At 45.2% G+C, this 25,360-nt stretch overlaps 2 protein-coding genes across 3 annotated transcripts in view; both read left to right on the top strand.

The window, feature by feature from the left end:
* The window catches only part of SNAPC1 (small nuclear RNA activating complex polypeptide 1), a 66,357-nt gene extending 57,218 nt beyond the window's left edge, over window positions 1-9,139 (top strand). The window contains exon 11 of the mRNA XM_077464373.1: window positions 8,526-9,139. Coding sequence (XP_077320499.1) covers window positions 8,526-8,563 — 38 coding nt within the window. The 3' untranslated portion in view covers window positions 8,564-9,139. The remainder of the gene's footprint in view (window positions 1-8,525) is intronic.
* A 15,216-nt stretch (window positions 9,140-24,355) lies between these two features.
* The window catches only part of SYT16 (synaptotagmin 16), a 189,629-nt gene continuing 188,624 nt past the window's right edge, over window positions 24,356-25,360 (top strand). Inside the window, exon 1 of one of the 2 annotated variants that reach the window (XM_077464371.1) lies at window positions 24,356-24,584. In XM_077464371.1, the coding sequence (XP_077320497.1) occupies window positions 24,572-24,584 (13 nt within the window). In that variant the 5' untranslated portion in view covers window positions 24,356-24,571. The remainder of the gene's footprint in view (window positions 24,585-25,360) is intronic. The other variant, XM_077464372.1, reaches the window with a different exon arrangement.

Genomic DNA, 25,360 nt, shown 5'->3' with positions numbered 1-25,360 from the left:
GTGTCCTGGGTCCTGTTCTTCATGTCTCTGGAAGGTGTCTGTGAGGTTTTGCTGATGTCCTGTACAGCGCTGTGTTCATTGCCATCGTTTTCTCCCTGTACCTCATGGAGCTGCTTAGGCGGCCATTTTATGTGTGGGCAAGGGCAGCATGCTCTCCTAGGCTTCAGCGGCCATTTTCCTAGTCATCTCCTATTCAGAACGCTGGCAGCCATTTTCTTGAAGCCTGGACACATTTTTCAGTGTTCTCTATCGGCAGCATGTGCTCCTGTGCTCTCTCGGCCATTTTCCCTGTGTTTTTTATGTCTTTGTACTGGACGCTGGGTGGCTATTTTATTGAAGCCTGCAGAAGGAGATTTTGACAAAATGGGACAAATCTCAGTTGTCCCTGGATCGAAAGATCCAGGTGAGCCAGTTAGTCAGAGACTCACTGAATGAATGAAATACTTATATAGCGCACAATGCGAACTGAATCGCCTCTACTGATCTGGTGGCTGAGGTTCCCAGTGATTCAGTCCGGGAAATCGTTCCTGCCTCTGAAGTGGACAGTGATCTCAATGGATGCCAGCCTATCCGGCTGGGGTGGAGTGATGGGGGTTCAGTCGGCTCAGGGCCTCTGGTCAATGGAAGAATCCAATTTGCCGATCACTCTGCTCCAATTGAGAGCGATCAGGGTATGCCTCTCCACATGGTCGATAAAAATTCAGGGGCATCCGATCAGGATCCAGTCAGACAATACCACGGCTGTGGCATACGGCAGTCACCAAGGGGGGAACAAGATGCTCAGCCACTGCATGGGAGGTTGCTCACATACTTCAGTGGACAGAGCGACGCGTACCGGCCCTGTCGGCCATTTACATCCCCGAAGTGGAAAACTGCCAGGCGGACTATCTGAGTCACCAGATGCTTGATCCAGGAGAATGGGCGTTGCATCCGGAGATATTCAGGTTACTGTGCCTGAGGTGGGGCACACCAGATGTGGATCTTTTGGCCTCCCGTCTCAATCGGAAAGTGTGAAGACTCGTGTCCAGGACAAGAGATCCGTGGGCAGACGTGTCAGACGCGCTGGTGGCTCCGTGGGATCAGTACCAGCTGATCTACGTCTTTCCTCCACTGAAACTGTTACCACGCCTGCTTTGCAGGGTGGAAGCTGAGGGGATCCCAGTAATACTGGTTGCTCCAGATTGGCCTCAGCGTCCTTGATACGCAGACCTGGTGCTCCCTGGTGACTGCCGTTGCGAGAGGACCTTCTATCTCAAGGTCCGATTCTCCATCCTGCTTTACCATCGCTGGCTTTAATGGCATGGCTATTGAGATCCAGCTGTTGAGGAACTGGGGTCTGTCGGACTCAGTGATCCCAACTATGTTGAGCACGAAAATCTTCTTCCCGGAAGATATACCATCGTACCTGGAAGGCCTGCATCTCCATGTGTGAGAAAGGATGGCAACCGCGCTCTTTTTCTATATCCAGGATCCTGCTGTTTCTTCAGCAAGGAGTAGACCAGAAATTGGCCTTAAGCACCATTAAGGGGCAAATTTCAGCCTTTGCTGTCTTTTTTCAGACCCCTGGCATCTCACTCATTATTGAGTACCTTCGTTCAGGGGGTACGACATGTAGTCCCTCCGGTGCATCCACCGTTACCCCCATTGGATTTAAACCTGGTGTTATCAGAGCTTCAAAAACCGCTGTTTGAAAATATCAAGGAAATTCCCTTGTTGACTCTTTCCCAGAAGGTGGTCTTTCTAGTGGCCATAACATCGGCCAGGAGGGTATCGGAACTGGCGACCTTGTCTTGCAAGTCGCCCTATCTGGTCAAGGATAAGGTGGTGTTGCGGCTGCAACTGTCTTTTCTACTAAAGTGGTCTCGGCTTTTCATATTAATGAGGACATTGTATTACCATCTCTGTGTCCTAAGCTGAAGCACCCTAAGGAGGTGGCCCTTCACGATCTGGACGTGATTTGGGCTCTAAAGGTGTATTTGTCTGCCAATGCTCCCTTTCGGAAGTCAGACTTACTGTTTGTTTCGATGGCTGGTCCCAAGAAAGGCATGGCGGTCTCGTCGGCCACCATTTCCAGGTGGATCTGTCAGGGCTGGCTTAGCCCTTCCTTCTCTGGGCTGGCTGCTCAGCTGTTGGCTAATTACCAGCTCTCATCTCTCTCCACAGTTGCCAGCTGTTCCTGATCATGCTCGTCTGACCTGCCTACTTAAAGCTGTCCAGCTCACTTCACCTATGCCTTCGCCTTGTTCACATCACAAGAAACCATCTCCAGCAGTTATGTTTAAAGACAGGCTTGCTGACATCCCTTCTGGCTCCTTATCCTGCTTGTTGTTGCTCTACTTGGATCCCTGACTTCTGGCCTGGCTAATTCCCCCGATCTGGTTATTGAACTCTGGCCTGGCTGACTATTCTATCTGGTTACGGGACAGGTGCCCCCCTTTCCGGTCATGGCCCACTCCACAAGGGTGATCAGAACGTCTTGGGCCTTCCGACACCAAGCGTCTGTCACTCAGGTTTGTAAAGCGGCGACCTGGTCGTCTGTCCACACATTTACCAAGTTCTACAAGGTAGACGTCAGTGCATCAGCTGATGCCTGTTTTGGCCGCAAAGTTTTTCAGGCGGTCGTATAGTATTTAAACATGCATTATATTCCCTTTCCTGGTTTTTCGTTAAAAACACAGTACCGTTAAGTTAATGTGCTGTTGCATTCAATTCCGCAGTTTTTTGGTGCAGTTGTGGGTAGTCACTCCTGTTGAGGGTACCTTGGTTTGGTGGTAGGTTTCTCCACGCACTGTTGTGTTTTTTGTGGGTAAAGTTTCACTAGTTCCCACTTGCCACGGTGGATGAAGTTTTTATGCTGTTTTCCCACCGCTCGTATGGCACTGCTTGGGGACGTCCCAATGGCTATGAGAGGAGCTGTGTCGGTCGTGAATATAAGAGAAAATAGGATTTTTTATACTCCCCGTAAAATCCTTTTCTCTGTAATTCACTGACTGACACAGCACCCGCCCCTCCTTTTTATATTTACATTATACTGCTTGTTGACCTACTGATGGCTGCATGGCAGGGTGGAGGGTTGTTGCCCAAGGGACCGCCCCCTGAGCGGATCTAAGAGTTCTGAGTGTTGTATTACAACTAATGCCTAGTATCTCCTAGTAATAGGGCATAACAACCCAATGGCAAAGAGAGGAGCTGTGTCGGTCTGGGAATTACAGAGAAAAGGATTTTATGGTGAGTACAAAAAAATCCTATTTTAATGGCTGCCACCACTGTGTGCAGGTAATGGAGCCCAATGTTTATGGTAAATGGGTGGCCTGCAACACTTGATGTATGAAGTGGCAATTACCAGACCCCAGTGCTGGGATAAGAGGTTTGCTGTTCACTGTGTAATTAACACCGACACTAGGTGACAATGGCAAGTAACTTTGTATGAGGTGGCGGTTGAGATCTAAGCTGTGGGGGGAGCAGTGGAACAGGTAAGTACTAGCTCAAAAGAATAGACTAGCACAGGTTGGGAGGGGTGTGTTAGAGATTTGATTTTGATTGTTTGTTTTTTTACTTTAATCTGTGTGCTTTTGATATTCCTAAACTTCTAGGTGCACTTGATGAATGCTTTAGTACTGAAGTTTCAGTTAGAGCTAGAATGGTACAGATCACATACATCATTCCTACCAGGGTGCATAAAATAGACCCATTTAAATCATAACTGTAGCATTGAAATTGGCACATTTCTACAGATGTACAGCAAAGCAAGTGAACACTCAAAGATATGGGCAGCTGGCGATAAGGTGACAATACAAACCTTAATAAATGTATGTTTCTACAGATGTTCTAGTCTCAAAATGTAAAACTTAAGGAGAAATTGCAAACTCTATCATTGTGATTTTTCCTGTCCCTTTTTTATGTGAGGACCTCAGCTTAAAGCAGAGTTCCACCTGAAAAAAAAAATACATGAGCCCTAGGATTAACCACTTATCTACCAGCCCCATTTATAATGGCGACTGGCAGACAGGGAATTTATTCAGCCAGGGATGGGCTGACAGGGAAAAATTATTCAGGTAGCTATAAAGCCGATTGATCACTTCTGCACCCTGCTGAAGGTAACTTTCCCCTGTCCGACTGCCCACGTAATGTATACTTGGCTCTGCTGTCCTGCCTGTGGGCCTGAAACCAGCATGGCAGGTGGAATGGAGGGAGATCAACGAACATCTGTTCAATGCTTTCTCTTTCGTTCACTGACTGACACAGCTCCATTAATCTTGACCATAGGGTTGTTAGGCCACCTTCAGGAGAGGACTAGCAGAACATGTTATACATGTGAAAAAAAAGAACTTTACAGTTCCGCACAGGGGGCGGTCCCTCCAGTAACATCCCCTCAGCCTGCTTTCTGCAACTCAGTTTTTTCTGCCTAGTGAAAGAGATGGACCTAAGAACCCTGCGGGACCATCGGTCCTGGGATTATTTTGCAGAAGTTTGCCTTTTGCACAAGATTTTTGGATCCTGTGATCTACTATCAATAGCCGGCTGGGTGACAGGCTGGATATGCTTATACTTGTAGTCTCCCCAGCCTGGCCATCAAGCGTTTGCAGACCCTAGCTACGCGCTGGGTCGGCCACGACATGCCCCTCAGGCTCCAGGGGTGGCCGGTGAGCGCAACGCTCCGGGGCACACATATGACCGGACTACTGATGTCTTTGTCACAGTGTGCTGTGGCCAGCAGCCACCCCATACTGATCGGAGAGTGGGTCTGTGATAGGATGTCCCCAGCTTGTCCGGATGGTAAGTACAGCTCTCCCTGCCTTGGCGGTATGGAGCAGCTGGGCATTCCCTGGGAGGTCGATTCGGGGGTCCCTCTCTTCTCTCCCTGACCCTATCTTCCTTCCCCCCTGTGGGGGATGCTGCAGTTGTTTGTCGGCCATTTCTGCCTCATGGCCGGGCCATTTTACTGTAGCTCGGCAGCCATTTTCTCTGTGATTATGTCCCTTATACAGGGCACCCGGCACCCATTTTGTTGTAGTCCAACGAGGTTTTTATGCTCAGCACTGGTCCCTGCTGCTCAGAACAGTGCAGTTTCTCACTCAGGAGACCTGGGAGCTGACACAGGACACATGCACTTGTAGCTGAATGGCACAGAACTCATCAGGGTGGTGATTCCGGTAGAGGGGACTCCGGCATTTAAGGACCCTGCTGACAGGAAGGCCGAGGCAGTGGCCCGTTCCTTGTTTACGGTTGTGGGGTCCGCAATACGACCAGTACTGGCCACAGCACTTGTGTCGCTGAATGGGCAAAACGTTTGCACCGTGAATTGGGGAAGCAGCAGACTACTCCCGTCTGCGTGGAACTAGCAGCCCAGTTAGTGCACGGCCTTAAGTATGTTTGTGACACGGCCCTGGATACGCTTCCCCTGCTATCCAGGGCTTTAGTGTCAGCAGCGGTGCTGAGGCGCCTGATTGGCTAAAATGCTGGTCTGTGGACCAGGCATCTAAAAAAGCCTTGACTGATCTACCCTTCCTTGGCGAGCGGCTCTTGGAGCCTCGTTGGATGACATTATTAAGAATGTCACAGGTGGGAAGAGTACCTTGCTCCAACAGGGCAGGAAGACTAAGGAGCCAAGCCACAGCCAAGGGCCCTCATTTTCCGCTCCAAAGAGGCTTTTTCGTCCGTCCGGGTTCCAGCGTCCCTGGAACCGCAAGCCTGCGAGCAAAAGTGCTATTGTATGAAGGTTTGCCCCCGCCCATCACATGAGTGGAGGGTCGCCGTCGGGCTTTGCAGCCCGGTGGGCCTCTCGGCTGTCCGACCAATGGGTCTGGAAACTGATTTTCTCTGGCTAAAAGATAGAGTTCCTCTCTTGGCCACCAAACAGACTCTTCCCTTCCAGCATACCCTTACTCCTGGCTCGCCGGGAGGCCCTAATGGGGGCGTTAAGGGACCTGCTAAGCTGCGGGGTGATTCTGTCTTCCGCCCAGTCGGAAAGGTTCCAGGGGTTCTACTCCAATCTGTTTGTAGTCCTCAAAAAGGAAGGGGTATGTCCAATCTTGGACCTACAAGCCCTTAATTGCTTTGTAAAAGTACAGAGGTTCAAAATGGAATCAGTTCGCTCAGTAGTTGCTGCACTCCATCAAGGGGACTCCCTGGCATCTTTGGACATCCAGGATGCGTACCTGCACATACCCATATGCCTCCGGCATCAGAGGTTTCTGTGATTCGCATTTGGGAAAGCCCAATACCAGTTTGTGGCTCTCCCCTTTGGCTTGGCATCAGCACCCTGAGTCCTTACCAAGGTATTGGCTCCAATTTTGGTGTTGTTGCGACAACGTGGGATCGCGATCATAGGTTACCTAGACAATCTCCTCCTGAGAGCATCTTCCGCCTCAGAATTAAAGGAGGATGTGGAGATCACCATGCAAACCCTGCAGGAATTTGGGTGGCTGTTGAACCTAAAGAAGTCGGTGCTCATACCAACTCAGCACTCGGAGTACCTAGGCTTACTGCTGGACTCTATGGAAACGAAGGTGTTTCTCCCTTCAGATAAGCTGCAAACTCTCAGACCCGTGGTAAAACGATTGCTGAACCGCAGGTGGTCATCGCTGCGCTTCTGCATGCAAGTCCTGGGTCTCATGGTGGCCTCCTTTTTGAGGCGGTACCATACCCCCAGTTTCACACCAGAGTCTTGCAGAAGGAGATCTTGACAAAATAGGACAAATCTTCGTTATCCCTGGATCGGCAGATTCGGGTGAGCCAGTCAGTCAGGAACTCCCTGCTCTGGTGGCTGAGGTCCCGGCTATGTCTCTCCACATGGTCGATGAGACTTTGAGGGCGTCCGATCAGGATCCAGTCAGACAACGCCACGGCGGTGACATATGTCAACCATCAAGGAGGAGCAAGAAGCTCGGCTGCAGCACAGGAGGTCGCTCACATCCTTCAGTGGGCAGAGCGACACGTACCGGCCTTGTTGGCCGTTTACATCCTGCGAGTGGAAAACTGGCAGGCGGACTACCTAAGTCGCCAGATGCTGGACCCAGGAGAATGGGCGTTGCATCCGGAGGTGTTCAGGCTACTGTGCCTGCGATGGGGCACACGAGACGTGGATCTCCTGGCTTCCCATCTCTATCGGAAGGTGCCGAGATTCGTATCCAGAACAAGAGATCCTTGGGCAGATGCGTTAGATGCGCTGGTGGCTCCGTGGGGTCAGTATTGACTAATCAACGCCTTTCCTCCTCTAAAGCTACTACCACGTCTGCTCCGCAGAGTGGAGACTGAGCGGATTCCAGTAATGATGATTGCCCCAGATTGGCCTCGGCAGCCCTGGTACGCCGACTTAGTACACCTTTTTTGTGGAAAAAACCCCCAAAATGTTATATATTGCAAAGAATTGAGGGAAAAAATGACAACTTCAAAAAACTCACCATGCCTCTTACTACATACCTTGGAATGTCTACTTTCCAAAAAGGTGTCATTTGGGGGGTATTTGTACCGTCCTGGCTTGTTAAGGTCTCAAGAAATGAGGTAGGCCATCAGTACATCAGGTGTGATCAATTTTCAATGATTGGTTCCATAGCTTGTAGGGTCTATAACTTTCACAAAGACCAAATAATATATACTTATTTGGGTTATTTTTAACAAAGATATGTAGCAGTATAGCCTTTGGCCAAAATTAAAGAAAAAAATACAAATTTTGCAAAATTCTATAAGGCCCCTTTCACACATGCGGACAGCATTTGCGGATGAAATACGGACATACATGCATCCCTATGGGATAGCGGGTGTCTGTGGATGAACATCCGCAGACTCCCGCTATTGTCCGCCTCCGCAACTGTCCGATTCTGCAGACGGAGGAAAATCCTATTTTTCTATCCGTCTGCAGAGCGGATCGGATGAACACGGACAGACGGTCGGAGCTCATCCGATCCCCATAGAGGAGAGCGGAAAGCTGACAGGGTGGTCCCTGCACAGTGTGCGGAGACCACCCTGTCCGCCGTCAGCTCAGCAGGGACAATGGAGCGATCCCCGCTGAGCGAGCGCATCTGAAAGGGGCCTAACAGAAACAAAGAAACATGCAGTTTTTACAATATTTACTGCTCTATTTGTGTGAAAAAAAGGGGCAAACATTTCATATGGGTACAGTGTTGCATGACTGAGTAATTGTCATTCAAAATGTGAGAGCACCGAAAGCTGAAAATTGGCCTGGTTAGGAAGGGGGTTTAAGTGCCTAGTGGGTAGTGGTTAAAGCTTTGCCTATGGACAGTTTTGGTCACTGAAGTTTATTGCTGTTTCACAGGCATGCAAAATGGTAAGGCTTGACATGTTTGTCATCTGTTTACTTATTGCAACCGCATCTTTTATATTTTACCAATAACTGGGTAATAAGTTTGTGTGCGCAAAATAAATTGTGGGGAGGGAAGGATTCGTGAAATCTTAGTCAGACCCTGGCTGATATTGTGAAGAGTAATTGAGAAATTTACAACGATCGTGTTTGCCTGTTTTGTAATTTCTGGATTTATTTATTATGCTTTTTCTCTTTCTTGCAGAAGTTCCAGTCAAGAAAAGAAGAAGAAGAAAACGTTGAATGTTTTGAATAAGACTTGTATCTCCAGTGTGCCATACTGGGATAGGAATTGGCAATATTAAAAAATTGTATAGAGATTTATTTTTATTTATATTTTTCATTTTTTAAATGTGTTTTATGTACGAAAATAACTTGATATAATACACTCCTTTGGTTAATAAACTAAGGCTCAAATCATCAAGGGGTATCCTATAAGGACTTTATCAGTTTAACTTGCCAATCCTCCAACTAGCCTTATCAGTTTAACTTGCCAATCCTCCAATTCTGGGGAATTTACAAAGGGAAATATATCTGTGTTCTGGTGTAAATATTGGTGCATTTTGTGTGCACTAAATCAGGGGTCTCCAAACTATGGCCCTCCAGTTGTTCAGGAACTACAATTCCCATCATGCCTAGTCATGCTGTGAATGTTGACGTTTTACAATGCCTCATGGGACATGTAGTTCCGCAACAGCTGGAGGGCCGTAGTTTGGAGATCCCTGCACTAAATGAACAATGCTGTAAGACAAGTTTCATGTGGTTTTGCACAAACTGGACCATATTACAATAAAAGTGCTACGCTACAGTTTCTATGAATGTCTGATCACGTGGGCCAGTTACTTCAAGTAATGAATAGCTTACGCCACAGCCCTTAGTCAAAAACATTTCTAAAATGTACATAATTACTAGAGTGGTGTACATACCATATTTGGGAGGGGTATCAGCACTGTAGGAGGTCAAGGCACCAATATGTTAGAATGAAAAAAAAAATGTTTATTTGTTCGGATCAGAGAATGACCATGTAATGAATTGAGGCATTGGAGTGTTAGAAAGCCGACGCCACTTTATTAGGTACAACTGCTTTATTGATGAAAACCATAAATCCGGTAAATAAAACACAATATGTAATGCATGCAGACATGGTCAAGAGGTTTCTATCTGATTAGTCCCCACTGTATATTGCAGCTTACCAATCATCCGATGTGGTGGCTGCATCAATTGTTTTCTTTGGCTTTTTTCACCTGGTGATCTGGCCAGTAACACCTCCTGTAATAGTGAGACACTATTATAACTTTAATCAGCCATGCCAGTGTTAAGTGGTTTGTCTCATCCAGGTAAATGGATACATTCTGCCGGAGAGCTTGTGAAAAATAGACTTGCTGGCTGCATCACCAGATGAAAATAGAAAAAAGCCTAAAAAAGAAAACAAATGCAGCCATCACATTACGAATTTGTAAGCTGTAATATGTTTGTTTTTGGGATTAATACCGCTTGAGATTTAGCTATATTTTTAATTTTTTTATTATTATATTATAGAGAGCGAGGCATACATTAGATAGAAAAAGCTCAAGGCGGAGATGTGATCTCTTGCCATTAGTGCCTTTCCACCGGCACCTGATCATTTTTTGAATTCCACTGACAGGGAAAGAAAGATTTGTTTTCTGCCATAGCATTTCACTTCTTCCTGGAGTGTAGAGATACCGTAACTGCTTGGCATCCGTCCAATCAGATATTTACAAACATGAGATGTTGGAACGATGACTCAGATTTCTCACTCATGCATGGAATGATGTTCAGGCATTTTTGCATTTGCCCTGATTAGTGATAAACAAGTCAACCTGTCACTGTTGTCATATGATTATTCCAGCAGATACTGAATGATTTACCTGACATTGTCACAGTTCATTAAATAACTGACTACCGCTACCATATAAAAGTCATGGTACAGAAGACTTTGTCTTTATAGCTGTGCTATTTAAAGTTGGAATTCATGAACAAATTGTGATCACAAATAGGGATGAGCCGAACACCCCCCGGTTCGGTTTGCACCAGAACCTTCGAACGGACCTAAAATTCATACGAACTTTAGAACCCCATTAAAGTTTATGGGACTCGAACGTTCAAAATCAAAAGTGCTAATTTTAAAGGCTAATATGCAAGATATTGTCCTAAAAAGGGTTTGGGGACCCGGCTCCTGCCCCAGGGGACATGGGTCAATGCAAATTTTTTTTTTTAAATGGCCGTTTTTCGGGAGAACTGATTTTAATGATGATTAAAGTGAAAAAAAAAGTGAAATATTCCTTTTAAATATCGTGTCTGGGGGGTGTCTGTAGTATGCCTGTGAAGTGCCACGTGTTTCCCGTGTTTAGAACAGTCCCTGCACAAAATGACATTTAACGGAAAAAAAAGTCATTTAAAACTGCTTGCAGTTTTAATGTAATGTCTGGTTCCGGCAATACGGATGAAAATCATTAAGAAAATGGCATGGGTAGCCTCCCCTGCCCATTACCAGCCCCATTTGGGTCTTGTGCAGATATTAAGGGGAACCCCGTACCCAAATTAAAAGAAAGTAAAGGCGTGGGGCCCCCAGGCCCTATATACTCAGAACAGCAGTATACAGGTGGTGCAAACAAGACAGGGACTGTGTAGGTTTGTTGTGTTAAGTAGAATCTGTTTGTAATTTTGAACTGGTACATTTTTAAAGTGTAGCTCCAGTCAAAAAATCTATTTTTAACCTTTTTGGAAAACGTAGGGAAGGGTTATCACCCCTGTATAATTTTTTTGGCCGTCCGTCTTTTTTCATCTCACTTCCTGTTGTCTCCTTCCGTTTGCAAGTAGGAGACGTTTGTTAGTTGGATGTTTGAAAGTAGGGGCCTGCCCTATATGCTCTGCAGAAATGTAGCCCTAAGGTGTTGATGTTGCCACAAGTTAACACTGTAAGCCCTCAAAGTGACTCTTGGGCGCTGGAGTGCCCTGCTGTGAACTATTATATCAAGAATTGTAATTACATGCCATTGTTGAACAGTGGTAGAAAAAATGGGCCTTTGGTGGTTGTGGTGGTGGTGCTGGTGCCACAACACTGTAAGTCCTCACAGTTACTCTGGGTGGGCACAGGAACGGGCCCTGCTGTGAAATATTATATCAAGAATTGTAATTACATGCATATGTTAACAACTGCCCCATAGCCGAATGATGGCTACAGGGCGGTTGCTTAACTCTGAGAGGCCATCATATGACGTCCTCCCAGAATTCCGCTCTCGCGCGTCCCCCTGGGGCACGCACTCGAGAGCATCCGTGACCGTGTGTGAGAAATAAACTGATATTATGACAATTTTGTGAAAAAAGGAAAAAAAAATCTTGATTTTGCAAAGAATTGTGGGAAAAAAATGACAACTTCAAAAAACTTATCATGCCTCTTACTAAATACCTTGGAATGTCTTCTTTCCAAAAAGGGGTCATTTGGGGGGCATTTGTACTTTTATGGCATGTTAGGGTCCCAAGAATTGAAATAGGTCATCGGTCCTTCAGGTGTGATCAATTTTCAGATATTGGCACCATAGCTTGAGGACTCTATAACTTTCAGAAAGACCAAATAATATCCACCAATTTGTACTTATTTTTACCAAAGACATGTAGTAGTATAAATTTTGGGCAACATTTATGAAGAAAAATTACTAATCTGCTGAATTTTATAACAGAAACAAAGAAAAATTCATTTTTTTTACAGAATTTTTGGTCTTTTTTCTTTTATAGCACAAAAAATAAAAAACCCAGCGGTGATTAAATACCACCAAAAGAAAGCTCTATTTGTGTGAAAAAAAGGACAAAAATTTCATATGGGTACAGTGTTGCATGACTGAGTAATTGTCATTCAAAATGTGAGAGCACCGAAAGCTGAAAATTGGTCTGGTTATTAAGGATGTTTAAGTGCCCAGTGGTCAAGTGGTTAAACAGGGGCTGAAAAACTGGGCCTTAGGCACTGGTGCTGGTGCCTCGACACTGCAACCTCTCCCAGATACTCTAGTTGGAGCGCAGGAATGAGCCCTGCTGCAAAGCATTGCATCAAAAATTTAAATTACATGCCCCTGAAAAATTGGGCCTTAGGCACTGGTTGCTGGAACCGATCAAACCTTGGGGCTGCAGACTAAAAAATTGTCTGATTGTTGGCGGCCTTATATAATGTGGGGCGTGTACTAAACCCCCTGAGCTATAATTGTCAACTGTTATAATTATAATTGTTAGAACTATAATTGAGCTACAATTATGGCTCTCCTTGCTGCCGACACTGTGAATGGCCAAGCATGCTTGGCCAATCATGAGCCAGCAATGCACTGCGATGGCGTAGTGCATTGTGGGCCGTTCGCGCCACACGAATATGGTGCGAACGGCCCACAAAGTTCTGAATTCCCTGAACAGGCGCACAGCCTGTGTTCGAGCCGAACATGCATTCGAAACGAACACCGAGCTCATCCCTAATCACAGATCTCCTTTACAGCCACAATTTGTTCCATGTTAGGTGATTCCCCATTAGGCCCGGTTCACATTGGTGCGATGTCAGAGATCGGATGTGATTCGCACCGCGCTGCAGTGAAAATCACATGCGATGGGATTTTAGCCATAAAGATTGTATGGCTGAATTTGCATCAAACTCGCACAGGACCCTTTTTTTTGTCCTCCGCAGAGTCCGAGTTTACAGATCGCACTGCGATATGGGAACTGATTTGGGGGTGTCTTTAACCTTTACCTGACACTCTCAGCAGTTCGCATAGGGCAGTGTGAACTGCCGCCGGGGAACATGTGATGCGGCAACCCGCAGTGGATTCACATGGTTCCCACATCGCAGCAGTGTGAACCGACTATAGTACATCATACACTTCATTAACTAGTACAACAATCCACAAACAAACGAAATCCTGGTGAAATCTTTCTTTTATGTATAAATGTATAGCTATAATAAAGACGTAGTAAGCTTAAATAAAAAAAAAATACTTTTAAAATGGGCCCCTGCAAGTTTATGCCATGATACGCATATTAGCACATTTTGGCAGAGTTAATGGTGTAAGCAAGATTCTGGTTGGCCTCAGATTCAATTAACCACTTGCTGCCCGCCCTATAGGCAAATGACGGTTGCAAAGTGGTTTCAAAATCCTGACTGGGCGTCATATGACGTCCTCAGGATTTTGGGGCGCGCATCGCAGCGATCGTTGTTGCGGTGTGTCCGTCTGACACCCCGCAACTATGATCTCGGTAAAGAGTCTCCAACGGACAATGGGCATCACTGATTGGCATCCATCACTACAATACAATGCCACCTATCCGTGCCCATCCATGCCGCCTATCCTTGCCCATCCATGCCACCTATCAGTGCAGATCCATGCCCATCTGTGCCGCCTATCCATGCCAATCAGTGGCGCCTTATCAGTGCCCATCAGTGAAGGAGAAAACGTACTTATTTACAAAGTTTTGAAACAAACAAAAAAAACATAGTTTTTCAAAATTTTTGGTCTTTTTTTATTTGTTTAACAAGAAATAAAAACCGTAGAGGTGATCGAACAGTACCAAAAGAAAGCTCTATTTGTGGGCAAAAAATTATAAAAATTTTGGTACAGTGTAGCATGACCGCGCAATTGTCATTCAAAGTGCGACAGCGCTGAAAGCTCAAAATTGGTCTGGGCAGGAAGGTGTTTAAGTGTCCAGTATTGAAGTGGTTAAAATCACCTGTGTTGTTGCATTCTTCATAATAACAACTCCACAATACAAAGGAACAGCATAACCAACTAACGTGTTTCATGCTAAATCTGTGCTTAAGTATAGCTCAAAAAGTTATTTCCGCATAGGTATGTACACACACACACACACTATATTGCCAAAAGTATTGGGACTGCGCTCTTAGATCATAAAATACATCTCACCATAGTGGATAAATACTTCTTCATTTAAATGATAGAAAATACATAAAAATTGTGAAGTCCATGTATAGATCCCACACGTCCTCAGTATAGGAAAGTTTTTTCTCCACCAGCATTCAGACACACAATGCACTCCCCAGACTTAGCTGATCCCTATTACAGAGAGTCAAATTACGCATATGGGAAAATCCAACATGTCATACGTGAGGTCACAGGAATGAATTCAAACCGCTGCTGTCATCCATATAATATATCTATCTATCATGTTAAAAGCTCCAGTATTGTCTCAGTATAGCGAGGGAGAGGAAAGAACACTCCCATGGTGCAGTATTTAAAATAATTTATTTAAATGTAGCGCCTGTACTCCTAACGAGTATGCGCTATATGTTTAAATTTACTTTTTGCCCAAAACTGTAATGAGTTTTGGGACTAATTGTGCTAAATTGTACTTTGGCATCAGTTTGGCTGGGCTGTGTAGAAGTTCTGCCTAGTCATAGGTGGGGTTGTACACCTGTGGGAGGCTATAGAACGCGGTCTGGTTGGACGCATTGGGTACCAATTTCTATCTTGGAACCAATCAGTGGGCGTGTTTGTCTCGTTGCATAATCCGGGAAGGGGTACTTAAGGTGCCAAAGTCATGTGGTTCTGGGTTCCGGTCCAGAAGTTGTTGCTGACTCCGTGGTCCTGGTCCTCCTGACCAGCCCCCAGGGGCCCTCATGGCCTGGGGTGCGGATCCATCCGTTTCGGAGCCTCAGAACTGGCTAGTTCAAGGCACAGTAACTGGAAGGAGGATTCTAAGGTGTTCTGGTGCGTCTCGGGTTTTGGAGAAGCCCAGCAACTCTACATGCGACCAGAGGAGGACTCTTCAGTAGGAGAGCCATGCACAAGTCTGGCTGCTCGGTAAGAGCCTGAAAGCTGAGCTGCCATGGACATTGACTGAATCCACAATTCTTACAGTATCTCCAGTCCGGCTGAAAGATTCTGCTACAGTAAGAAAAGTTTCTACTTCTACCTTTCCAGTTGTAACTACGTTACCAACCAAGTCTGTGTGAGAGACTTTGAAAAGCTAGAATTACCTATTGGTTGCTAAACCCAAAACTTAAGCCCCGTACACACGAGCGGACTTTTCAACATCCAAAGTCGGACGGACTGAGTCCATCAGACTATTCGATCGTGTGTATGCTATTCCGACGGACTAAAACCGACGCTAGGGCAGCTATTGGCTACTGGCTATGAACTTCCTTATTCGAGTCCAGTCGTACGTCATCACGTTCGAATCCGTCGGAGTTTAGTGTGATTGTGTGTGGCCAAGTCCGCTCCGCCGAAAAGTCCGTCAGAACTCCGTCGGAACTCCGGCAGAACTCCGACGGAACTCCTTCGGAAGTCTGTCGGACATAAGTCCTCTCGTGTGTACGGGGCTTTTAGGTTTTATCCAACAGTTAAAGAGTCCAGTTGCAAGCGGCTGTTCCCTGGATTGTGTACATAGAGAGAGACTGTTATTGAAGTCAGCAGTTCCAGGCACTTGAGCTAAACTCTACCCTGATACCCTCTATTCCCAACTTAGAGACTGAGTTTGTTTAACCATTTTATGCAAAATAAAAATCCTGACAAGGAATTCAAGTGTCGTTCTCTACAGTTACTGGGTTGTCAACCCTAGGAACCCCTAGACAAGGATGAGTGCGAGCAGGAGGAGGTGATCGGTAAGCCCCGAAAAATTCAGCAGCTCCTTCGGGGGTTAGTGCTACATAAAAAAGAAGGTTGTATTGCGCTTACATCAAAGAAGACAGGGATTAGCATGTATTGTATAGGAATAGCCGGTTTGCTCTCCACCTGCATTCCAGCTGACCAGAAATTACGTATCTCAAACACCACCCAACGCTGTTTCATCAGCCTGCGTCTGACATCCTCCCTCGTCAGACATAGGCTGACGAAGTAGCATTGGTGTTTAAGATACGTCATTACTGGTCAGCTGGAATGCAGGTGGAGTGCAAACTAGCGATACCGTTACAATACATGCTGATCCCTGTCTTCTTTGATGTAAGCGCAATACAACCTTCTTTTTTAAATAAATGATTTGAAATACTGCATCACGAGGGTGTTCTTTCCTCTCCCTCTCTATATGGATGGCAATGCTGGAACTTTGAATACGCTATCTATATATATATGTAGATATATCTATATATTGAATGGATGACAGCAGAGGTTTGAGTTCATTCCTGTTGTCTCATGTATGGCATTTTGGATTTTCTCATATGTGCAATTTGACTCCCTGTAATAGGGGTCAATTAAGTCTGGTAAGTGCATAGTGTCTGCATACTGGTGGTTATACTGAGGATGCTATTCACGTGTGGGATCTATAAAGACTTCACAATTTCTATGTATTTTCTATAATTTAAATGAAGATGTAATTATTTATTCTTTATTCATATTTATTATTGACTGGCAAAAAAATTAAATTCAGCAGTATCTGGTCAGTTCAGACTAGTTTTGGTACGAAGGCCTATTTTGAGCAGCTTTCTAGGTTCTTATCAGTAGTTTTTGTCATCACATATCCAACATTTTCATTTTCAGAGGAATTGAAACACAAGTGAAGGAGAAGGAAGAAAAAAAAAAGGAGCACATCTAGAGAAAAAATAAAACAAGTGTATTACCAATTCTTAAATTGATTATATATATATATATATATATATATATATATATATATATATATATATATAAAATCAATGGATGGACTATCTTGATGGACTATCCACTTTAATGTTTTCTTCTATGGGATCCTATCATCCTTACCACAGCCCTAAGTAGCCCATGCATACCTGTCATTAAAAGAGAAGTATGGATTTTTTTTTCTGAATCATACTTACCCAGGTGGATGCTGCATCTGTCCCCTGCTGGTTCAAACACTGAGAACTGAGCAATCAAACACCGCTGATCACTCGGTTCTCAGGGCTCTCTGAGCAGAGAGCTGGTGACTGTCAGTTGCCACTGTATGCTCTGCCCCCCCCCCCGCACTCACTGGATGGGGCGGAAGTGGTCAGCTCAGGTTCTCAGCGGCTGAAAGGCTGAGCTGGGTGCTGGTCCAGGCATGTGGATGGATCCCGACTTCATTATCGTGATCTTCCCTGAGCCTGGATCAGCTCTGTGACATTAGCCGACAGCAGCCTTCAGCCCTCCGTCTGCTGAAAACAGGTCACAGGAGTGCAGAATGAACTGCACTCCTGTGCTCCACAGGAGAAGTACAGCCAAACGAGCGGCATAGGATCTGTACGGCCAGTGGCCCCAAGGTTCGGCTGATCATGTGACCACTGTGATTGGCCGTCACGGTGGACACATGGTCAGAATTTGATCCTGCCATCTCCTGATCCTGCCAACTCCTAATTGTTAATATGGACCAAGAGCTGTCTTTGACAGCGCAGTCACTGTGCTGAGAGGGTGCAGTGAGCACTCTCCCAGCACAGAAAGCTCTGCCACCAATGGACCCATATGTGTGAGTGTTAAAGCCCACCCTCTTTGCCACCACACATATTTGTTACATAGGCAGCAAGAGCATAAAGTCTAATTAAAGGCAAAACTTATTTTTAGTTCTGGATGGAGAGGAGAGCGATTGCAACTTATTAAATACTTTCTTTAGCTCTGTGTATACAAAAGAGCATGGGGGAGCGCATATCCATAATGGGGGTGGTAGTGACTCAGCCCCAAATCCACAATGGCTCAAAAGTGATATGGTCCAGAAATATTTGGACAGAATAAAGGTGGATAAAGCACCTGGACCTGATGGCATCCACCCATGGATCCTAAAAGAATTAAGCTCTGTAATTTCAAAGCCATTGTATCTAATTTTTAGGGACTCAGGATCAGGACTTAATGACAGGAATAGTACCACTGGATTGGTGCAGGGTCAATGTGGTGCCTATATTTTAAAAGGGAACAAAGTCTTTACCAAGTAATTATAGACCTGTTCGTTTAACTTCTATAGTTGGGAAGATACTGGAGGGATTAATAAAAGACCACATAGACGGGTACTTTCAGGAAAAAAATATTTTGAGCAACAGACAGCATGGATTCATGAAAGACAGAAGTTGTCAGACAAACCTGATTTCTTTTTATGAGGAGGTAAGTAAAACCTTGGACAGAGGGGTGGCGGTGGACGTGATATATTTGGATTGCGTTCGATACAGTTCCCCACACACGGCTCATGTGTAAGGTAAAGTCTACAGGTTTGGAAATATCAGTTTGTAAATGGATAGAAAACTGGCTAAAAGACAGAATTCAGAGACTAGCGGTTAATGATTCTTACTCTGAATGGTCTAAGGTTATGAGTGGTGTACCCCAAGGTTCAGTGCTGGGACCCTTGCTTTTTAATATCTTTGGAGAAAAAAAGAAAGAAAAAAACTGTGCTAAGGTGAAACAAAAAAGGTATAAGATATATAAACTCTTGTGTGATACTCTTAAGGATAAACGTTTAGCTGCGGCTTCATTGTGTCACATAAATACAGGAAAAACAAAAATGAGAAATACTAAGCCGCGCTTAACTTGTACAAACAACTAATTGTGCAAAAATTGAAATAAATGGTAAACAAAGTTTAGCAACCATATATAGATTAGTGTATACCTATAATGTGCGTAATGTAAAACACAAATGAATTAATAACTAAAACCATGAAGCTTATCCCTTACAATATAAACTTCCATTATATAGACCTATATCAACATAGGAAAAAAGGAGGGGACAAAGACACCCAGTGTAAAAATAAGCCACAATACTCATAAAAGATCCGCTACTGGGTCCAATGGGAAAAAAGTGCTCGATCCACCACCAACATGCGATAAAATTTGCCGCTTACCAGAAAGACATGACCCCCCACTACAGAGGGTCACACGAGACTTATAAGAATGGATGCAACTTCCAGCCAAAGGGGGGGTCCTCAGTGTCCTCCTGGTTCCACCACTCCAGTGGGGGTTGGGAAGAAAACTTACTCCTGGACGTCTTCTTCAAAGGTCCAAAAAGGGACTCAAAAGCGGGGACATCAGAACCATAAAGGGAAAATAAAACTCCAAATAGTGTAAAACCCTTTATTACTAAAGATAAAAAAGTAAAAATGCACTTACAAATGTGTAGAAGAAAGTAAGCCTTAAGTCCGTTGCGCCAGCCGGACGCACACGGACAGACCCGTTCTCCTGGAAACCGTCACAAACACGAGGTGATGTATAGCGTACCACTCAGCCCTATGTTGATATAGTATAATATATTATATTGTAAGGATAAGCTTCATGGTTTTAGTTATTAATTCATTTGTGTTTTACATTACGCACGTTATAGGTATACACTAATCTATATATGGTTGCTAAACTTTGTTTACCATTTATTTCAATTTTTGCACAATTAGTTGTTTGTACAAGTTAAGCGCGGCTTAGTATTTCTCATTTTTATTATCTTTATAAATGATATTGGGTCTGGGATCAAAAGTAATATTTCCGTGTTTTACAGATGACACCAAGCTATGCAGTGGAATAACGTCCTTACAGGATGTCTCCAATTTACAAGCCGACCTCAATGCACTGTCTAATTGGGCGACTATGTGGCAGATGAGGTTTAATGTTGAGAAATGTAAAGTTATGCACTTGGGGGCTAAGAATATGCATGCATCATACATGCTAGGGGGAGTACAACTGGGGGAATCCATAGTGGAGAAGGATCTGGGGGTTTTGGTAGATCATTAGCTCAATAATAGCATGCAATGCCAAGCTGCGGTTTCCAAAGCAAGCAAAGTCCTTTCCTGTATTAAGAGAGGTATGTACTCCAGAGAGAGAGATATAATTTTGCCCCAGTTCAAATCATTAGTAAGACCTCATCTGGAATATGCAGTTCAGTTTTGGGCACCAGTTCTCAAAAAGGATATCGGGGAACTGGAGAAAGTGCAGAGAAGGGCAACCAAACTGATAAGAGGCATGGAGGAACGATTAGAGGAACTGAATTTATTCACTCTTGATAAGAGGAGATTAAGGGGGATATGATCAACATGTAGAAATATATAAGGGGTCCATATAGGAAACTCGTGTCGAGTTATTCACTTTACAGTCAACAAAGAGGACAAGGGGGCACTCTTTACGTCTAGAGGAAAAGAGATTTTATCTCCAAATACGGAAAGGTTTCTTCACAGTAAGTAAGAGCTGTGAAAATGTGGAATAGACTCCCTGCAGAGGTGGTTATGGCCAGCTCAGTGGATTGCTTTGAGAAAGGCCTGGATTATTTCCTAAGTGTACATAATATAACTGGGTACTAACATTTATAGGTAAAGTTGATCTGGGGAAAATCCAATTGCCTCTCGGGGGATCAGGAAGGAATTTTTTTCCCCTGCTTTAGCAAATTGGATCATGCTCTGCTGGGGTTTTTCGCCTTCCTCTGGATCAACTGTGGGTATATGGGCTGGTATGATATTTATTTAATATATATATATATATTTTTTTTGTGGTTGAACTAGATGGACTTGTGTCTTTTTTCGACCTGACTATCTATGTAACTATGTAACACCTGTCAGGTTCGTATTTCTATCTGTGTCCCCATGGTGGTCATACATGGTACAACGGAACAATCAACATCAAACTCAACAAAACGATCGAATCAGACACTAATCGAGCCAGAAAAAAAGAGGCATGGCCAAGCGATGAGTGACAGGTGGTTTCAATTGACCCAAGTTCATTAGTTGTAGCAGAAAAAATTATTGCACCTGTACATTTAGATTTATTGTAACTGATTCACAAGGGCTCGAAAGAATGTCACTGATCGAACCTGTGCAATCAATTGTTTCTTGCCAGAACTGATCAACTTGAGTCAAGTGAAACCATCACTACCTGTCCCCCATTGCTCGATCATACCATTTTTGTCTTGCTCCCTTGGTTTCCGTTTCAATGATCTTGTTGTTTGATCCAGTGGCGTACTAAGTGGGGGGGCGGGTCCCGGATCACTGAGCCGACAGGTGACACTCCACTCGGGTGCTGCTCGCACCTCCCCCCTGCAATGCCGCTGCCTTGGGCTCGAGGTACACTATGGGTCCTTAGGGGAGGCTGTGCACTGTAGGGGGGTTCTTTACTGTGGTGGGTCCTGCACTGTAGGGGGGTCTGCACTGTAGGGGGGTCCTGCACTGTAGGGGGTCCTGCACTGTAGGGGCTCTGCACTGTAGAGGGTCTGCACTGTAGGGGGGTCCTGCACTGTAGAAGGGGTCCTGCACTGTAGAAGGGGTCCTGCACTGTAGGGGGGGTCCTGCACTGTAGGGGGTCTGCACTGTAGAGGGTCTGCACTGTAGGGGGGTCCTGCACTGTAGGAGGGGTCCTGCACTGTAGGGGGGGTCTGTACTGTAGGGGAAGATTCAGCACTGTAGGGGGGTCTGTACTGTAGGTGAGGATTCTGTACTGTAGGGGAGTCTGTACTGTAGGGGGGTCTGCACTGTAGGGGGAGGGGTCTGTACTGTAGGAGGGTCTACACTGTAAGGGGGGGGGGGTCGGGCTATAGGGTGGAGGGGTCTGTACTGTAGGAGGGTCTGCACTGTAGGGGAGGATTCTGTACTGTAGGGGGGTCTACACTGTAGATGGGGGTCTGTATGGTAGGGAGGGGGTCTGCACTGTAGGGGGTCTGTGTAACATGCAGAGGGTCCAGAGCTGTGAGGGGCTGTGTAATGTAAAGGGGTGCAGAGGTGCAGGGTGCTGTGTAATGTAAAGGGGTCCAGAGGTACAAGGGCTGTGTAATGTAAAGGGGTCCAGAGGTTCAGGGTGCTGTGTTATGTAAAGGGATCCATAGGTACAAGGGCTGTGTAATGTAAAGGGGTCAGGAGGTTCAGGATGCTATGTTATGTAAAGGGGTCCAGAGGTACAAGAGCTGTGTAATGTAAAGGGGTCTAGAGGTGCAGGCTGCTGTGTAATGTAAAGGGGTCCAGAGGTGCAGGCTGCTGTGTAATGTAAAGAAGTCCTTAGGTGCAAGGTCCTGTGTAATGTAAAGGGGTCTAGAGGTGCAGGGCGCTGTGTAATGTAAAGGGGTCAGGAGGTTCAGGGTGCTATGTTATGTAAAGGGGTCCAGAGGTACAAGAGCTGTGTAATGTAAAGGGGTCCAGAGGTGAAGGCTGCTGTGTAATGTAAAGGGGTCCAGAGGTGCAGGCTGCTGTGTAATGTAAAGAGGTCCTTAGGTGCAAGGTCCTGTGTAATGTAAAGGGGTCTAGAGGTGCAGGGCGCTGTGTAATGTAAAGGGGTCAGGAGGTTCAGGGTGCTATGTTATGTAAAGGTGTCCAGAGGTACAAGAGCTGTGTAATGTAAAGGGGTCCAGAGGTGCAGGCTGCTGTGTAATGTAAAGAGGTCCTTAGGTGCAAAGTCCTGTGTAATGTAAAGGGGTCCAGAGGTGCAGGGTGCTGTGTAATTTAAAGGGGTCCAGAGGTGCAGTTGTGGAGAGGGGGGGTACACAGTAGTGACAAAAAGATATTGAAGGATGCAGAGGTATGCAGGGGACACAGTGGGTGTTTTTACATTTTATGGTGGGGGGGGGGGGCAGATATACGATCCGCCCCGGGTGCCAAATGCTCTAGGTACGCCCCTGGTTTGATCGTTCAGTTTTATCGCACCATTACGGAGAGTCACCCTCTCTATTTGTTCTGGTGACCATTAACACCAAAAGTGAAAGAAAATCACAAATTTTGAGTGGTCACCAGAACAGGAATAGAGGAGAATCTTCCAATGTAGACACTAGTTCTGGTGACAACCAGGGATTCCCTCACATTTGGAGGGATCTATTTTCCTGTTGCAGCTATTGGACTGGAAGTGAAATCTCCCAAACAGGACACAGATTGAGAAAATACCTGTCAGGGGTTATAACCCCCTACCATTACTCTATCCAAAAAACAAACAAAAAAAAACTGGCAGCAGTTCTACTTTAACCACTTGGCGACCGCAGCACTGGCGGTGCAATGGCGGTGCAATGGCACCGGTGGGCAAATGGGCTTACCTGTACATCCCTTTTAATGGGCGAAGCTAGTGCGCGCCTGTTGCGTAATGCATGGCCGTGCCCGCAGGACCCGATGTCTGCTGGTGTCCTGGCGATCGTGTGACAGAGCTGCAGAATGGGGAGATGCCTATGTAAACAAGGCATTTTCCCATTCTGCCTGGTGACATGACAGAGATCACTGCTCTCTGTCATCGGGAGCAGTGATCGCTGTCATGTTAGTTGTAGCCCATCCCCCTTACAGTTAGAATCACTCCCTAGGACACACTTTTTTTTATTTTATTTACATTTTATTGATTTTTACAATTAAAAAACAAGCAGGGAGAGTATCTCCCTAGGACACACTTAACCCCTTCATCGCCACCTAGTGTTTAACCCCTTCCCTGCCAGTGTCATTTATACAGTAATGAGTGCATTTTTATAGCACTGATCCCTGTATAAAGGACAATGGTCCCAAAAAAGTGTCATAAGTGTCTGATGTGTCCGCCATAATGTCGTAGTCTTGATAAAAATCGCAGATCGCCGGCATTACTAATTACAAAAAATAAAAATGCCAAAAAACTATCCCCTATTTTGTAGATGCGATAACTTTTGCGCAAACCAATCAATAAACGCTTATTGCGGTTTTTTTTTAAAACCAAAAATAGGTAGAAGAATACATATCGGGCTGAACTGAGGAAAAAAAAATAGTTTTTTATATATATTTTTAGGGGGATATTTATTATAGCAAAAAGTAAAAAATATTGCTTTTTTTTCAAAAAATGTCGCTCTATTTTTTTGTTTATAGCACAAAAACTAAAAATCGCAGAGGTGATCAAATACCACCAAAAGAAAGCTCTATTTGTGGGGAAAAAGGGGCGTCAATTTTGTTTGGGTGCAACTTCGCAGGACTGCGCAATTGTCAGTTAAAGCGACGCAGTGCCGAATCGCAAAACGTGCTCTGGTCAAGAAGGGGGTAAAAATTTCCTGGGGCTGAAGCGGTTAAAGGGACAAGCTAAAAACCTCCCATCATCATATCTGCGGGTACCTAAAGTGTCAAACTTGAGCCTATTGTTGTGTAATGGGCTGAGTAAGAAGTGCTGAGCTGGCTGTATATATTATTACCAGGCGCTTTATTGATCCCTCAGTGATCTCCCTGCCCTGGGATTTGTACTGCTCAGCTGTGAAGAAGCAGTGAGATCTGTCTGAGCTCCAGGACTGCTGCAGCTGTCAGTGATGAGAACCATCTAGCAGCTGCACCCTCATCATCAGCAGCCTGCCAGAGGAATATGAAGCCTGGCAGCATCCTCCATCCTCCTCCCTGCAAGCTGTAGGGGTAGGAGGACCACCGACACCGCCACTGCCTCTGCTAGCACCATGGCCACAGACAGTAAGTAGCACAGGGGATGGATGGCAGCCAAGGGAAGGGATGGTGCAGTCATTTTGTTTACCTCTCAGCAGATCCCAGCCCCTTTCTGGCTGATCTATAATAGGAGGCAGCTTAGACATGCTGTGCTGGGTGCTGCAGTTCTGCATCCTGTGCTCTATAGGGTGTCATGAAATCATGTTACATTGGATGCATGCAGATTTATGGGATGTCTATACTTATTTCCTACTTGTGGTTATGTAATAGACAGTGTAATATGTAATAGAGGTCTCATATTAACAGATCTCTATGTAGATTCCCAAATCTGTTATTTCCCATGGAAAGGATGTATATGCATTATTGCTAGAATTGTATCATCCATTGTATTGTGTATGTTGTACTATGCTTTGTGATGACTCCAGGCTGTAGTGTACATTTTGTAATGCAGAGGAATTTGATCCTGGAGATGTAGACTGTTATCTCTGCTGTGACTGCTGAGCTCTTCAAGGGTCACGTCACCTTACAGCAACATTTCCCATTCAGGTAGATTCCAAAGACATGCTGGTAGGTTAATCAGATCCTGTCTATAAATTGGCCCTATAGTATCTGTGTATGTGTTTGTAAGCAGGTCGGGACCCTTCGGGGTAAGACCGTGCTATATCAAGAACTCAACTCTCAACTGGCATGTTATAGGGCAGTGGTTCTCAACCCTGTCCTCAAGCATAGCTCCCAACTGTCCCTGATTTCGAGGGACTGTCCCTGATTTGGAGCAATGTCCCTCTGTCCCTCTCCCCCCCCCC

This window comes from Lithobates pipiens, unplaced genomic scaffold (genome assembly GCF_037356315.1).
Source record: "Lithobates pipiens isolate NorthernLeopardFrog02 unplaced genomic scaffold, aLitPip1_a1.2 Scaffold_30, whole genome shotgun sequence".
NCBI classification, from domain to species: Eukaryota; Metazoa; Chordata; class Amphibia; order Anura; family Ranidae; genus Lithobates; species Lithobates pipiens.
This window is presented reverse-complemented; position numbering and strand designations above follow the sequence as displayed.